This window comes from Leguminivora glycinivorella, chromosome 6, assembly GCF_023078275.1.
Source record: "Leguminivora glycinivorella isolate SPB_JAAS2020 chromosome 6, LegGlyc_1.1, whole genome shotgun sequence".
NCBI lineage: Eukaryota > Metazoa > Arthropoda > Insecta > Lepidoptera > Tortricidae > Leguminivora > Leguminivora glycinivorella.
In genome coordinates this window covers 8,654,276-8,671,459 of record NC_062976.1, presented here as the reverse complement: position 1 = coordinate 8,671,459, position 17,184 = coordinate 8,654,276, and the positions used below count along the sequence as shown (strand labels likewise).

At 39.3% G+C, this 17,184-nt stretch overlaps 1 protein-coding gene across 1 annotated transcript in view; it reads left to right on the top strand.

The window, feature by feature from the left end:
• The first annotated feature begins 4,096 nt into the window (after positions 1 to 4,096).
• LOC125226991 overlaps positions 4,097 to 17,184 on the top strand; it is a 35,144-nt gene continuing 22,056 nt past the window's right edge. Inside the window, exons 1-2 of the mRNA XM_048131180.1 lie at positions 4,097 to 4,154; positions 12,525 to 14,246. Of these exons, the coding sequence (XP_047987137.1) occupies positions 4,097 to 4,154; positions 12,525 to 14,246 (1,780 nt within the window). The remainder of the gene's footprint in view (positions 4,155 to 12,524; positions 14,247 to 17,184) is intronic.

Here is a 17,184-nt window from a genome sequence, read left to right as displayed (position 1 = left end):
GTTATGCTAGAAATTTCTCGCAAAGATTGACTGGAAAATAGTCTATTTAAAAGAAAGGTCATTCCCAAGAGTTCTGCAACTGGCACTGCCCTAATAAAATATATTTTTTTTTAACATAAAGTGAACAAACGTGCCAAAGGAAATGGACTGCGGATTACGAGAGGAATCGACAGATTTCCCCGCTGGAAACGCGATTTCCTCGCAACTAGCGTGCGCGTAACGAGCACTCGTCAACACCTCCCGATACCATCGCTATGACTGGCTGGAAATTATTCCGAATCGTAATTACGGCGATTATTCACGGCGGCCGGGGGCGGCGGCCATTTTTCAACAGTCACCGTTCTTAATTATGAGCGCTGGACGGCTGTCGAAGCTTTGAGGCGCGCCGTCACCTCGGGCCGACTGCTTCGCTATCCATACACTTCGGCGCGAGCGGGGGCTATTATGGAGGCGTGCGACATTAAAGGTCGGTTGCGCCAACCGTCTGTCACTTGTCAAAGCTTCTGCTGACTGTTATAGTACGGGAAGGTCCATAATTCACTGCTGTGAGACGTTGATCACGATCAGTCCTTTAACAGAGCTTGGTGTAACGGTTCTAAGTCAGATCAGTTGACAATCAATAAATCTCTTACCCTTGATTTTATCGCGGAGTTTTTGGTTTTGAGTGATAATGCGGCAATCGATAATGACAAGCTTGCCATAATTTTACATATCGTAGGAGAAAATGGGACATGGGGTTGGATAGAAAATATTACTTGGTGACCAGTTCATTGTGCCAACGCGTTTTAATCTGTTTAGGTGCAATGCGATGCGCCAATAATGGGAATAAGTAAAATTAATTCAACAAGTAAGTGCGTGTCAGTTTTACTTCATATTTCAATTTTTTAATAGCTAATATTCTACACAAACCTTAGCGTATTTTATCCTTTCAGAGCGATATCGTTCGACAAAATATCGAGCGCTCTGACAATAGCCGAGCCGAGTTACTCCATACGAGAGTTCGACTAGTGTTTATTTATCGTTTTGGAAGGCTTAGAGAAGACAGATGGAATGTGTTTTTTACTCCAAGATGAGGTGTAAAGTAGAAATAATCTCTTATTTTTAATAAAGTGTGTAAACAACGTGCAACGGTTTTGTGAGTAGGTATTATTTTAAATGTAAGTGGTTTAAGTAAGAGATGTGTGAGTACTCTCTATAATTACAACGGTGTCATTTGAAGTTGTAGTTGGTTGAGACTGTGTTGATGAAGTTGAAGTTGTATATAAAGAACTCTATCAACAGAACGACAGAACTCTAGAAACTGTCACGCGTCTTGTGTTTTTGGAAATAAATTTAACTATTTGACAAGCAGAAACGTCATCAACAATCGATGCCACTAGGCTTAGAATAAAGTTAAAAGTGCAAAATGTCTACCTTGGGCACATCTCGGACACTGGCGATCAAATATATGAAAGAGGCGCGTTCCTAGCACACATTCTAAGCTCGTGTAGGTGAACGCGTACCATGCTTGTATGAGTGAGATATGACAGGTCGATTGTTCGCGTTTTTGACAGGCGGTAACTGTCAGGTAACTGAGAGGGGGTGGGCGTCACTTTCAGCGGGGAGCGGGAGTGGCCATACTGTACGATAGTACTCTTTATTATACTGTGCCTTGGGTGAGACTTGAACTCACGGTCTCTGGTTCGATCTCTGCCAACTGCCAACTGAGCCATCACGACTTAAATTGAATAGGATTGCAATAAAATATCGACTTATTCAAACAATTTGCATTATAAAACCAGGTTTGCAGCACGTGTTAGATCATTGTTATTTATTATAAGTAGTAGGTAATAGTAATACGAATGATTAAAAGGGTGGGGCGGTTCGTGGAGCGACTTCTAGATAATAATTGAAATCGCCGTCTGGTCACGATCGAGCCCGGTACAGTCGCGTCCTTATCCTATTGTCTCTGATTTCATTATTATATAATAGAAGGACTAAACGGTAAAATATGTATTATTTGAAAGCACCTGAATTTGCAAATCTATTTAGAACCATTTTAAATAAGTAAGACCTTTAAACTATCATTCTGACATGTAGTTTAAAAACTGATTGTTACTTCGCGTTGCTTGTTTGAATGTTATTTTGATTGTAATTGTAACCATGGTGCAGAATGAATTACTATATTTAATCTTATACTTACTTAATTTGTTTTTAGTGTGGATAATATGTGTCTGTAAGTAAGGGTATTAAACTACATATTTATATTTGTAAATGGTATTCCCTCATGGCAATTTCATAGGTATCTAGTATAAAATACTTACTAACTAACGTATTTAATTTACTATGGCAAAAACAAAATATATGGGTAGGTAAATTTATGCTAGTTTAGTATTTATTAATGGTTTTTACTTCCTATTGTCCTATTGAACTGCGTTCAATAAAGTCACTTTTCCACATAAAATAATTAAATTAGTTCTCTGCTGGTAACAATTGCGTCGACAAGCGTACAGGGTCGTTCCCGTGGCGCTGACGCCGGCGCGTCTAATCGCCGTTTATTGGAGAAAACCGATTACGGTGCCACTGGCCGTTTCGACATGTCATCAACATGGGTTCAGGAACATTTTACCATCCTCTTTGCGGTTGCGGAACTGGACAGTACATGGAATTTGTACGTTCCGAACAATTAATGCTTATGAAGCTGTCACATCATATATTATACTGAATTTTGCGTGTACAGACTTTGTTCGGGTGAAAACTGTTTTTTAACCCCCGACGCAAAAACGACGGGGTGTTATAAGTTTGACGTGTCTGTCTGTCTGTCCGTCTGTCTGTCTATCTGTCTGTCTGTCTGTCTGTTTGTCTGACTGTCTGTGTGTGTGTCTGCCTGTGGCATCGTAGCTCCCGAACGGATGAACCCATTTAGATTTAGTTTTTTAGGGTTCCGTACCTCAAAAGGAAAAAACGGAACCCTTATAGGATCACTTTGTTGTCCGTCTGTCCGTCCGTCCGTCTGTCAAGACCCTTTTTCTCAGGAACGCGTGGAGGTATGAAGCTGAAATTTATATCAATTACTCAGGTCTACTGTCCCTTGAAGCTGTGAAAAAATCAAACTTCTAAGCCAACGCAATCAAAAGATAACGCCGTTTATGCCGCAAATTTTCGACACTTGCAAGGGAATCAAAACCTACAGGGTGCTTCCCGTGAACTCAGAATCTTAAAATTTGGTACGAAGCAACGTCTTATAGCATAGATAAAGGAAAAATTACGAAAACCATAAATTTTTAGTTACATCACATAATATATTTTTTTTTAATAATTTTAACCTTACTACCCATTTCCTCATAAACGCGTAGAGGTATTAAATTGAAATTCATACCAAATACTCAGGTCTATAATACCTTTAAGCTGTAACAAAATCAAACTTCTATGTCAACGCAATCAAAAGAAACAGCACATTTTTTTTGAGAAAAATACGTAAAACTACGGAACCCTACACTGAGCGTGGCCCGACACGCTCTTGTCTGAAAGCTGAGTTAGTCGGGAGTGTTCTTAGCCATGTTTCATGAAAATCGGTCTACTATGTCGCAGTCGGGGGTTTTTTCAAAATTTTAATTTTGTGGTTAGGTTATAATGAAATAATTTGACAATGTTTGACGTGACGTCTAATAACCATTTTTGAATAAGGCAGTCTCTGGTAAATATATGTCGAAATTTTGTTATTAGGTACAGCGGGTTAATTTCGACTGGGGGACAAATGCAACTCATCTATTTTTTTCCATGTATAGTAATACGAGTAGGTATTTGCATTATTAATTAGAGTGTCCAGTGGTTATATATGGTACGCGTGTTCAGTGGATATATGTGGAACTCAACTTAATAGTGAAATAACGGAAAAAATGGATCAATTTGTCCCCCAGTCGGGATTTGACCCGCTGTACCTTACATTATGGTTTCTGGCTAACAGTGGGAAATCGTATTTTAGCCATCAATATACATATGAGCAAACCGATTGTCAAAGCGGACCCCAGGCTCGCATGAGCCGTGACAAATGCTGTTATCCTGGCATTGAGGATGATATGAGGAAACCGATTACGGTGCCACGAGCCGTTTCGACATGTCTTCATATCAACAACAGGAGCATATTACCATCATTGAAGTTCCGGAACTTGACGGTACTTACATACATGTACAGTCAACCAATTAGAAACATAAGACGACGTTACGTGACGTTATAAATCTGATTGTAAGAAATCTCTTACTAATTCTCATTTTGACATGGTTGTAGAGTGGCCTAGGGTTCCAATTGGTTGACTGTACCTAATTTAGGGTCGGTTGCACCAAACCGAATTAGCGTACGTTAGCGAATTGAGCGTTCGAAATATTTTTTTAATAGGAATTTCCATAGATGACTGCTGCGTGACGTTGATGTGTCTGCTAAAAGTGGTTGATGCAATTGGCCCTTAGAATCTGCCCGTATACTGAGAGAAAAAACAACCAATTTTCATGTTCATTCAACAAGTTTTTTGGTTAAAATAGCGCCTACGTGCTCTTTGGTTCAAACAACAAGTTAGATTTTGTTAAATGTAACTAGTACATTCTACCTCTACAAGTTTCATTTTATTTTAATCAATATTTTATTTGAATTAACAAGTCGATTTTATAAAAGCAACATGACTCATTGTTTTGAACATATGTTTGGCTGATTCAATCAAATATCTTTTAACAAGTTTGACCTTGTTGTTCGAACAAATTCGACTTGTATAATCAACATTGTGATTAATTCCGTTTACTAAAATATTTTTGTTTCAAACGGATAAACTCGCAACAAGTCGAACTTGTTAAATTCAGAAAGCAAATTTCTCTTATGTTGTAAATTTCTCTAAACAATGTTTAAGCTGTCGCGTCATATACTGAATGCTGCTTGTACAGTCAGCTGCAGAGGAAAGTAGTCTACTTTTCTCTGCCTGTCTTGAACAATACTTTTAAAATGTCACACCATAATTTACTGATCTGTATAAAAAGTGTGACATCTTATAATCATTTTCGAATCAGGCAGCCTGGTAAATACGTTGCAATATTGTTATAATATCTGGCTAGCAGTGTGAAATCGTCTTTTAGCCACCAATATTGGAGGAAACCCATTACGGTGGCACCGCCCGTTTCGACACGTCATCAACTGAACACGAGTTTCAGGAACATTTTCACTATTCTCTGAACAAATAGCTTACGGAATAACGGTACCTATACGTTACAAGTTTGCTTTTCTTACTAAAACATATTTTGGCTATAATTATAGCAATGGAGCCTTAATAAATTAAGGATTCTTCTATAGTTCATAGTATGGAAATTATAAATGAAAATAAGGCATTTTAAGTTTTGCGGGCCGATTTTTGAGTCTCACGCGTTCGAATTCAGAAAATTGTCACTGAAAATAATAGGCAAGTCACCGTTTTCAACCGGTATTTTAGTGACAGTGAGACTCAAAAATCGGCCCCCTGGGACTTCATGAAAAATGATTTTCAAGTTATATTATATCGCAATGTATGTATAGGTAAGGAACTAATACCTACCTAATTTACACTGTGGTTCAATTAATGTGGGTATGTCATTTTAAATGTTGATAAAATTAGATATAAGTAAATTTTTGGCTAAGGTTTTGCGTTAAATTTCACAAGACTGTCACAAATAATTTATGAGTTTAAACCTCAGTACCCCAAGTATTAGCTAGTCACTTTGGGTCCATTTATTACAAGGATAGTAAAGGCTAGCCCGTCTAGACATCTATGACCTTCACCTAACGTTCCAACGCATAATCAAACGGTATATAATGTAGGTATGTACATCCAACTTTGCGGTATCAATTTCAATAATGGTGTTCAAACTCGGCCAAAATAAACTGACTCACATGTAAATTACAGTTATATAAATGATATAGAAATTAGTATAGTGGCTAATGTAATGATGAGTACAATATTACACAGAAGAAGAATGTGGTAAGTGTGTGCTAGCTTCTCACTTCTTATGCCCTTTCGAGTGTGTCAGAAGAGTGAAGGCAGTGCCTGGCGCAACAACCTGCGAGTCACCGAGGGCGCTTTAGGGTAAAAACTACAAAAAGTAAATTATATTGATGGAATCGAGCCAGTTTGATTGATGATGAGTGAGCATTTTTAATTTATTTCGAGTATTCGACCGCCTCTGTGACCTCCCGATAAAAAAGCGAAATATAAAAACAAACGTCGAGTCGAACGCGCGGTTTTTTACGAACTGCATCTCGATCACATTTCGATTTAGGTGTCTATTAATATTAATTGACGTAAGAGAAATTTTATTTTAAAAATGCTGTAGAACAATGACTCTGCAGTTGAGTTAATTAATATCGAAAAGTGTTTCGGTGTTGGTGAAATTGATACAAACGTCAGTCATTATAATATGAGAGTTAATATTTATTTTGTTATGGATTAATCTGCTGACAATGCCTTTCCTTAAAGTACGTACATATGTATACGAGTAACAATATCATCAATAACAGTCATGAAGGTTAACATTTTGTATTTATGACACTTATGATTTCGCACTATGTCCGATTGAATCCGTGAAAATAAGATCCGTCATAGCCGTAGAACTATTTGTATGGTAGTTTACGCACTAGATCCGAAGAATGACGGAAAGAAATCGGATGACGGAAATCGAATGTAGAACAAAACCGCTCTAAGGGCCAGTTGCATCAACCACATTTGAACGACACATCATCGTCACGCAGCAGATGTCTATGGAACTTCCCGTACAATAACATTTAACGAACGCTTTAACGGTGACAGACGGTTTGATGCAACTGGCCCTAAGGCTTTATTTTCTTCTTTATTAGATAATTATGATCCAAAGTTTGTGATGACGCTTTTTCGCGAAGAAATCAAGTAGACCTTAATTCGAATCTCGATATTGTAACACCAGGCCAAGTAAATCATAGAACTGATAAAATGATTTCCACGCAGATAAAGCGTTGAAACCTGACCAGCGTACAGCCAGCGCGGGCAACTACGTATCTGGAACACACCTGTGCTTACCGACGTCACGAGGACGTTCAAGCAGACCGATAGATATTTATTTAAACCAGTTAATGAAAGATTTACATCGGGACAATTTTTTTTTTTTTTATGTGTTAATTTTACTATTTAGATATGAAAATCACATGATTTCAACATAAAGAAGGAACCGTAGGAAAGTGAGCACATTATCTCAAGTTAGCTATCTAATTTGCTCTTTAATTTACCTACCGACTTTTGTACACATTTATTACAATTTCCGTACCTAACAAAATACAAACACAATCTTTCTACCGTTGTGTCTATAATTCTTTGTTTTTTTTTTGTAGCGCATCTCGGAGAGTTTATTGACAGCTTCGATTAAATTTCTATAACATGTCTTATGAATCTTATGATTCAACAATCTGTTTATCTTGAGGTGTACGTATTTGTACTTTTGATTACGTCACAGACCAAAACACAGCTAAGATTAGTTTTTGCTTCGACTTTTTATGATCCGTTCAATTAACTCGAGACGATGAACCTACAAAAAGATGGACAGTTCACTATCTTAGATACTTTAGATAGTTAAAAATTTGTAAATATAATTTGGTAATCTCAAGTCTTAAGGCCCGCTGGCCCAAGGAAGTTACTTTGAATTTTTTTTTTTTTTTCAAATTACATATATTCTAATTCTGAAACCTTAGATTACTACATACATACAATATTTAAAATAAATATATATTAAAAAAATATATATCACTAGTAGGTAGGTAACACCTATAACTTAACCTCTGTATCTCTCTGTATATTTTTTACTATTTGGTAGTGTCACAGATCAGTACATGATTAGATCATAAGTTTCTTTTTATCTGGAAAATATTAATTTGTCATTGCTCTAGCTCTAAATAAAAATCGTTTCTAAGTGTATGTTGCTATCAATTTCATTTATCCTACCTTACATTCTCACGGTAATCGCAAGCTAGCGGTCTGCGCAAAAAGTGACACTTTTGTCCGCTTTGACAGACAATGACCGTTAAAACTGACCTTCCACTTTTAAAATAGAAGGATTTCTTTAAGCGATGACCCTAGCGGATCAAGTCGATACTTTTGAACAAGGCATTAGGGCTGCAACAAAGACTATTAACAAGTCGTTTGTCATGTCCCGCGACTAGTTTTGATTCGGTACTGGTTTCCGTGATCTATGAGACAGGGTTGGCTAACTGGTTTGCCGTTTTAGCTCGCTTTATAGCGTGTTGGACAGGCCGGGAATTAGTGTTGGTGTTTTTCTTTAATATTTACTTTGTAGTCACACTTCACGGCTCGTAACATTACAATGATCAAAGTATAGAAAAAAGTAGTTTCCCGCTTGTATTTTGTTCCTATGTATGTTTAGGTTTTTTTTTATGGAATAGGAGGCAAACGAGCAGACTGGACGCCTGATGGTAAGCGATCACTGCCGCCCATGGACACCCGAAACACCAGAAGTATTGGAGGTGCGTTGCCGGCCTTTAAGATGGGTGTTACGCTTTTATGGAAAAAAATGTTTTATTAGGGTACCCCCCTACATGTAAAGTGGGGGCTGATATTTTTTTTCATTCCAACCCCAACATGTGATATATTGTTGGATAGGTATTTAAAAATGAATAAGGGTTTACTAAGATCGTTTTTTGATAATATTAATATTTTCGGAAATAATCGCTCCTAAAGGAAAAAAAAGTGCGTCCCCCCCCTCTAACTTTTGAACCATATGTTTAAAAAATATGAAAAAAATCACAAAAGTAGAACTTTATAAAGACTTTCTAGGAAAATTGTTTTGAACTTGATAGGTTCAGTAGTTTTTGAGAAAAATACGGAAAACTACGGAACCCTACACTGAGCGTGGCCCGACACGCTCTTGGCCGGTTTTTTCTTGAAGGTTTGAAGGTCGTATCGGTCCGGAAATACCGCAGGCGACAATTCATTCCACAGTTTAGCTATGTGGGGCAGGAAGTTTCTGGAGAAACGCACAGTTGAGGACTGCCAGCCATCTTCATGGTCTTTAAAACTTAGCAACAGATTTAGATAAGATTTTTTAGTAGATAGAGTGATTCAAGTGGAAGGTTTCTAAGCATAATACCCGTGCAAAGCCGGGCGCGTCGCTAGTAAGATATTATCACAGCTTTTAAAAAAATCATGGTACTTTACATTATATTAATTTCAGAAGTTTCCTATCAAAATGAAACGACGTTTTTTCAGGTGTCTGGTGTTTCAGGTGTTATAAAGAATGCGGGCAAACAAAACGATATGCCTCGGTTAGTCGGTCAATGAGTTTGTATTTCTATCTATGGCTGTCGATTGTTTAAATTACTAGAAAAATTCCGAAAGTAAAATTTTACGTCTTTATCTATTGGAACTTACAACTCAAAGCTTACATGGTGGAAACAACAGTTTTTCTTACAGTTTTGTTTGTTAACAACCTCTGATATATTTTTTAGGCGAAAAGAGACTAGTACCTGCAAATAAAAGAGATTGCTCACACACCAAATAGTTATCAGTTGCTATCGACCGCAGTCATCAACATCGGTCCCTAAAAATGGTTTAGTATGAAAGCGAGAGTTAATTTGCATACAACAATGAGGCACCTGCTAGCCATGTGGGCGCTGTGTTTCACTACGGTAGCAGTTGCAGTGTAAACGAACCTTTATGGCTTGGGAGGCTCAAGGTCGCTTCTGGCGTATTTTCGGTAGTAACAAAGATGTTTCACTTTTCAGCGTTTATTGTGTTGCTAGGCGCCGACTTGCTCGTTTCTAAAATGTCGCAGCGGTATGTTACTGATTGAGAGGGAGAGTTAACACTTACGTTTGAAGCAAGGATGATTTGTATAGGATTTACAATCTTCATACTAAACATCGTACCTCAATTTTTAGCGCCATCTATTAAATACTAGTAATACTATCATAATTACACTAATGATGCCTACAAATTATTTTTTTTCATAATTTGTATTGACGTGATATTGAATATTAAAATAAATAAATATGTCATTTGTTCTTATAAAAAATAAGCACACGCAAAAATATTTGGGAAAAATATGATTTTTGCCACTTCCAGGCTGCAAAACAGCGCGATCTAGTTTTATCCTTGAAAGACCCATACATTTCAGGGGTGTTTAACATTGACGGTACCTATTACTTATATCGTACCTACTGTTGTCACATCGGAGAAACATAATTTTGATTCGGTCGAAGATTTTTGTTTCTAGTTGCAATGTCGACAAAATCGGTGGATTAATAGTTATTTGTTATACAAGGGGGCAAAGTTGTATTTTAACGCCGAGTGTGGAATTGAAAAACGAGTGAAAGGATTCTATAGTTGAACCACGAGCGAAGCGAGTGGTTCGAGAATAGAATCCTGAACTTGCGAGTTTTTTAACACACGAGAAGTAAAAAACATACATTTGCGACTACAACGAGTGTAACACTAAACTACAGGAAACACTTTTCCTCTCACTATAGCGAGGAAACTACAACGCAAAAAATACTTTTATCACTGCTTCCAGTATTTCCACAGGTGGTAAATCATCTTTATTACTAGATTTACCTACTTTTATCAATTTTAAAGCAGTTAATTTGACTTTATTCAAGGTCAAATTACTTTACCCACTAGTGGATAAAATGCGTTTTTACCCGCTGGTATTAAAGGACAAAACACGTGTTTCCGAGGTAGTGAGGGGATAAAGAAGTATTTTTTAGCTCGTATTAAGTATTATACACACTTCTATAATCTACACAATGATATCCATATTAATCTGCTGACTGTAACGCGAACATTTACCAAAATGTATAAACTCAGTGCAAACAAGCTTAGTTTAACCGGCCGCTACTAGATGGCGCCACCGGTACTGGTTTTCCGAGTGAACTTAGCAAATATTTAAGTGTTCCCGTAGACTTAAAATTCTAAAACCTAGTGCAACATATGTTAACGGGTACCTAGAATTTTATAGTAACCATGTCAATATGTAACTCTTAGATAAAATTCGTCAAATTGTTAGTTTGGCCGTACGTCAACAGATGGCGCCACGGGTATCAATATTGTGATATTGAACTTCGGTGTTTAAATATTTAAATCATGGGACACGGTTCCCGTAACTTGTATATTTTACTGAAGTAACTAGTAAATGTAAAGATTGTAAATAAGTAGACAAACATGTAAAAAACAAACAACAATGTTAGTACTAAGATCAACTTGTCTGTTACACACAAAGCTCAATAGATGTCGCTGTGCTGTGGCGCATTTCAAAGTTAGTTGTCGCTATTAAGATTTTTCCTGGGATAACGACCTCATGTACTGAACAACGTTTTATTTGAGAATTAGCTAGGAGTCAATTGCGCACACATAGTGTACCGTTTGGGACCTTTGTAAAGCCATTTGATTACGTCTACCACGCTCCCCTTTGCGCTCGTCGGTTGTCCTCAAGGACGCTGTACGGCCTTTGGAACCTCGTTAGAATAGGTATTTAGCAATTTTAGCATAGTGTTGGCTGAATAAACGCCTGAGACTACTACACGTCGTTTCTGTCTTCGCCTACGCGCACGCCCCACCCCTCTTCGGATTTTCATCCCCTTACATCTGATTATAATGCAACGTAAACAGAAACCACCGCGCGTAGTAAAAATATGAGCGATAAGCGCTCCTCAATGAGCCCGGTACTAGTAACCCGCCTTACCCCGCGCGCGCGCAGCCCGCTCGTTCGCCCGCGCCAGGCCTTTATAAGCCACCGCGCGGCCGGCGCTCGCTCAGTTGGTCTCGCGCAGCGATCCGATCACATTGACATGGGACGGAGTAGCTGACTTGACGAGCTAAGCATCGCGACCGCCCGGTATTGCTTCCGTAGCACGGTACGTGCCGGTCAGCCGCGAGGTATTTTTCTAAGTGCTAGGACGTACACTTTGTACTTAGGTGTAGTTGCGCTGAGCGATACTTCCGTAGCACGGGATATCTGTTTGGCATTGCACTACGTTTCGTATGCATATTAGTATAAGAACCGTAAGTTGTAATATGTTATAGTTTTAGTTGTAAATGCTAAGTTTAGCTTGTCGCTTAATTGTTAAAGTAAAATTATTAGTTAAACTCTGTTGCTTTGTTTTTGCGCATGTTTGATTTTCGAAACGCTTAGCTTTGTTAAAGTTATACTTGCACTGTATTATTATATTCTCTTGTAAACTTTTATAGTTAGTTTTCTCATTTGCTAACATTGTTTAATGTTAATATTTGCACAATAATAATTTACGCTTGTTGCTTATTGTTTAGCTTTCTTATTTCTCACTTTTGGTACTAGCTTGCCGTACTGTTTTGTTAATATTTACTGTGACGCATTCAACTCATTGCTTTTAGTTTTTTCCATTTCTTAGTTTTAGCTAACGCTTGCCTTACTGTTTGTGTAATATTTACTGTCGTTCGGTTTTCTTGACAATAAACGTCTTTAAATCTGCCGTGGTGGTTTCTATATTCGAACCTGCATTATAATCTGGCGCCCAGCCGTGGAGGCCAAACGGTATAACTTAAGACCTAGGACTGTTGAGAAATCCATCAAGACGAAGGTCGTCAAGAACGTCAAGCTAGAGATGTCAACCGGCACTTCTCCGACGGAGACTTCACAAATAATGAGTCTAACGACGGAACAGTTCAGAGAACTTCTACAAGCGGTTGGTAGTAGTAGCAAAAAGAAAACGTTACTAAGCAAATGTCCCGCAAGATTCAATGGCACTCGAAGCCCTACAGCAGTGGAAGCGTTCATATCAGGCGTTTCTACCTTTATGCAAGTTGAAGAGTTAGAAGATAGCGCAATCCTCGAGGGGCTACCCTTGATATTACAAGACGATGCTGCAGTTTGGTGGCAAGGTGTTAAGCATGAGATAGATACTTGGAAGGAGTTTGAAAATCGCTTACGACACGCTTACGCACCAAAGAAGCCTACCTATGCAATCCTACAGGATATCATTGAGATTAAGCAAGACAAGAATACTCCAACAGAGATTTTTATACAAAAGAAGCGAGCACTTATTGCACAGTTACCATCACCTCGGTTCACAGAGCAACTCGAGATAGATATGGTTTTTGGACAATTACGTTTTGAGATCAGGGATAAAATAAACAGAGACACAATAACTACTTTTAAAGAGTTATCTGAAAAGGCCAGACATGTTGAACGCAGTTTAAGTGAAAAAGCGGCGAAGATGGACAAACCAGTAGCCAGTCACAACACAAAATTGAAGTCACGCTGTAATTACTGTAGAATACCAGGTCACACAGCTGACGTTTGCAGAAAGCTATTACGAAGGAACGAACAGGCTACTGAGAAACCAGAAGCAAAGCCTAGTCAATCAACGACGTCGTCGATTACTCCTTTGGACCCTGCAAAGCCAAAATTCAAGTGTTACGGTTGTGGTGAGCCAGGCGTTGTCCGAAGTCGGTGTCCGAAGTGCAATACTGAGAAAGTTAAGTTAGAGGAAATCTGCTCAATTAACTTATCCGGAACACACCGAAGGCCTACAGTTCCTATCAAGATTGATAACATAGAATCAATTGGCTATGTTGACACATGTGCGAAATCCAGTGTCTGCTCATATCAGTTGTATCGAAGACTTACAGACGAGGGATACAAGTTTAAGCAAGAAAGGAGATATATAACCCTCGCAGATGGTGTACCGAAGATGCAAGACGTTCACACCATCACTGTTCCTATATGTGTGTATGGTAAAGCCGTACCCACTTTACTGGTTGTACTACCAGGACCCAGTAATACGAAAACTTACCTAGGGGTTGACTATATAACCGACTCTCTGATGATTGTGAACATTCCCCAGCTCACATGTCGATTTTTAGATGAGCCATCCAAAGTTTTCGACTTGATGATGGAAGATATAGGAGAAACTCTTATTAGCCAAGTAGTATCTGAAGTTTCGTTGCCAGAACTACTCTCTCCAACTTTATCACTTCCAGAGAAGTGTACGACTCCGAAGAAGTCTACATCAACGACTGAAATGAGTCTTGAGCGTCCATATGGACCGTCCTTCAGTATTGGGTTGACTGTTTCCCCAAAGATGGCCGTTAAGCGACAGCTTGAGCCACAACTAGCTGATGAAGCCCCTTCTACCTCTGTTCAAAGCATGAGTTCTAGCCAGCTACCACCTGAAGAGATTCTTAAGAATTATGGACCTCTAATACCAATTGAACTGCGCACTCCACCTAAACGTCAACGTAACATTCTGCTCGATGGATACTCTCCTATCATAGATGTCTTGAAGCGTGATGCGATGAGAGCTATTGACGAAGATGACATAGAGTTATCGCCTGTTTCCAGAAACCTTTTTGGAACTCCGAGCACAGATATTGCCTCTATTGACGTAGCTGAACGAGTTCTCAGTCTCGAGGAGGATCAGCAGTTGAACGAGTTGATAAGTCAACACGAAGACATTTTTATTCCAAACGGAAAACCAACGACGCATACAGAGCATGTCATCGACACTGGAAGTCATAGACCCATCTCTGTACCACCGTATCGCTTACCGCCAGCAAAAACTGAAATTTTGAGAGCGGAAGTCAGCAAAATGCTTGAAGAAGGGATAATCAGGCCATGCCAGTCACCATGGTCCGCACCTGTTGTTATGGTTCCTAAGAAGGATGGAGGAACTAGAGTTTGCGTTGATTATAGACAATTAAACGCTATCACAACACCTGACGTGTATCCCTTGCCTCGTATTGATGACCTTCTGCACAACGCTAAACGAACGTCTTTCATGTCTACCATAGACTTGCGTGCTGGCTATTGGCAAATCAAAGTTAAAGACGAAGATCAAGTCAAAACTAGCTTTGTCACGCCATTTGGCATGTATTTGTTTCTCCGTATGCCATTTGGACTCCGGAACGCCCCAGCCACATTTCAGAGGCTTATGGATGGTTTCCGTATATCACTGAGTCATATAAAACTCTTAGTTTATCTCGACGATCTTATTATCATGTCAACATCGTTTGAGCAACATTTAAAAGATCTTCAAGATGTATTCGCTCGTTTAAAGGAGTACAACTTAACAGCGAATAGAGAAAAGTGCAACTTCTGCGTCGTAAAGATAAAGTATCTTGGCCACTATATTACAGCGGATGGACTGGAACTCGATTCAGACAAGATCAGTTCTATTTCAAAGATGCCCGCGCCTTCTAACCTTAAACACTTACTGTCTTTTATACAAACCTGCTCTTGGTACCGAAGATTCGTGCCAAACTTCGCTAAAGTTGCTGAGCCTCTCACACGTTTGACAAAGAAGAACACAGAGTGGACTTGGACAAGCGAACAGCAGACTGCGTTTGAGACTTCAAAGAAACTTCTTGTTTCAGCTCCCGTTTTGGCACAGGCTGATGATTCTAAGCCTTATATAATCAAATCAGATGCCAGCAGCTATGCCATCGGTGCAGTTTTAGTGCAGGGGGAGGGAGAACAAGAGCATCCCGTGGAATACGCTAGTCGGTTGTTAAATCAGGCACAGCGCAACTACTCGACTACTGAACGAGAAGCTTTGAGCGTCGTTTGGGCAGTAAACAAATTCCGTGGATATATAGAAGGTACGAAGATTACGATCATGACTGATCATCAAGCTTTGAGATGGCTTATGACGCTAAAATCTCCAACCGGTAGATTAGCCAGATGGGCTCTACAGTTGCAGCCATTCGACTTAACTATAAAATATATACCAGGTCGGACTAATGTTGTTGCTGATATGTTGTCACGTCCTAACTGTGATATGGACAACAAAGAGAGTTGTGGAATATGTAGCGTTGTAGTAGATGCACCTACGAAAAGTCCAAAAGAGATAAGAGAGAAACAGTTGAAAGATGAAGATATAAAGAAAATTATTACAGCTTTAGAAGGAAGCTCAGTAGAAGATGCAAGATACTGGAGTCATAAAGGATATATCATGAACAACGGTATATTGTACAGATATAACCCCGACAGTGACGCTGAAAATAGTCAGCTTGTTGTTCCAGTACAAGAGCAGAAAGATGTTATCTCTGTTTACCATGACGAGCCTACAGCAGGACACTACGGAGCAGAGAAAACCTATAATCGTATCAGTATGAGATACTTTTGGAAAGGCATGAGAAAGGACATCGAAAATTACGTCCGCAACTGCATACCGTGCCAAAGATATAAGCCTTCTAACATGAAGCCAGCTGGACTACTCCAGACCACAGCTATGAACAAGAGGTTTGAAGTAATTGCCTTTGATTTGTTTGGCCCGTTACCGACATCATCTGATGGCAAATCGTGGATTTTGATAGTCGAAGACTTGTGTACTCGTTGGGTTGAACTATTTGCACTAGAGAGTGCAACAGCGGAAGCTTGCGCAATGGCACTTATCAACGAGATCTTCTTGCGCTATGGAATGCCAAGAAGGATGATTAGTGACAACGGTACCCAATTTGTCAGCGCTGTAATGCAACAAGTAACGTATGTCCTCAAGATTAAGCATGCGTTTACTCCCGTGTACCACCCTGAAACGAATCCTGTTGAAAGGAAAAACAGAGATCTGAAGACGCAATTAGCCATACTCGTAGGTGACAATCATCGTATCTGGTCTGAGCAGCTACCGAGTATTCGTTTCGCAATGAACACTGCGACAGGTTCAACCACTGGCCACTCACCTGCTTATCTAACCTTTGGTCGTGAGTTGAGAACCCCTGATGACAATGAGCATGATCTAAGAGAGATTATACTGTCAGAAAACTTCATACCGGAAATAACACCGAAGTTACTAACTCTAGCTGAAACATTGAAACGAGTAAGAGAAGTTCAAGAAATGAAGGAAGAGAAGAGAAAAGAATACGTCGACAAGAGTAGAAGAAATTGTCCAAATTATAAGCCTGGAGATCGAGTGATGGTAGAAACTCATGCCGTCAGTAAAACCGCTCAAGGATTTAGTGCAAAGTTCGCACCTCGAAGAGATGGTCCATATACGATCCTCAGCAGCCATGGACCAAGTTCCTTCCATATTGCCGACCCTAGCCATCCTGACTGTAGTATTGGATTGTATCACGCCTCAGCATTGCGCCCATACCAATGCGATAAAGATAGCCCACTGCCATTACCTGCTATACCAATCCGCAAAAGAGGTCGTCCTCCAAAGAAACCTGCAGCCAAGGA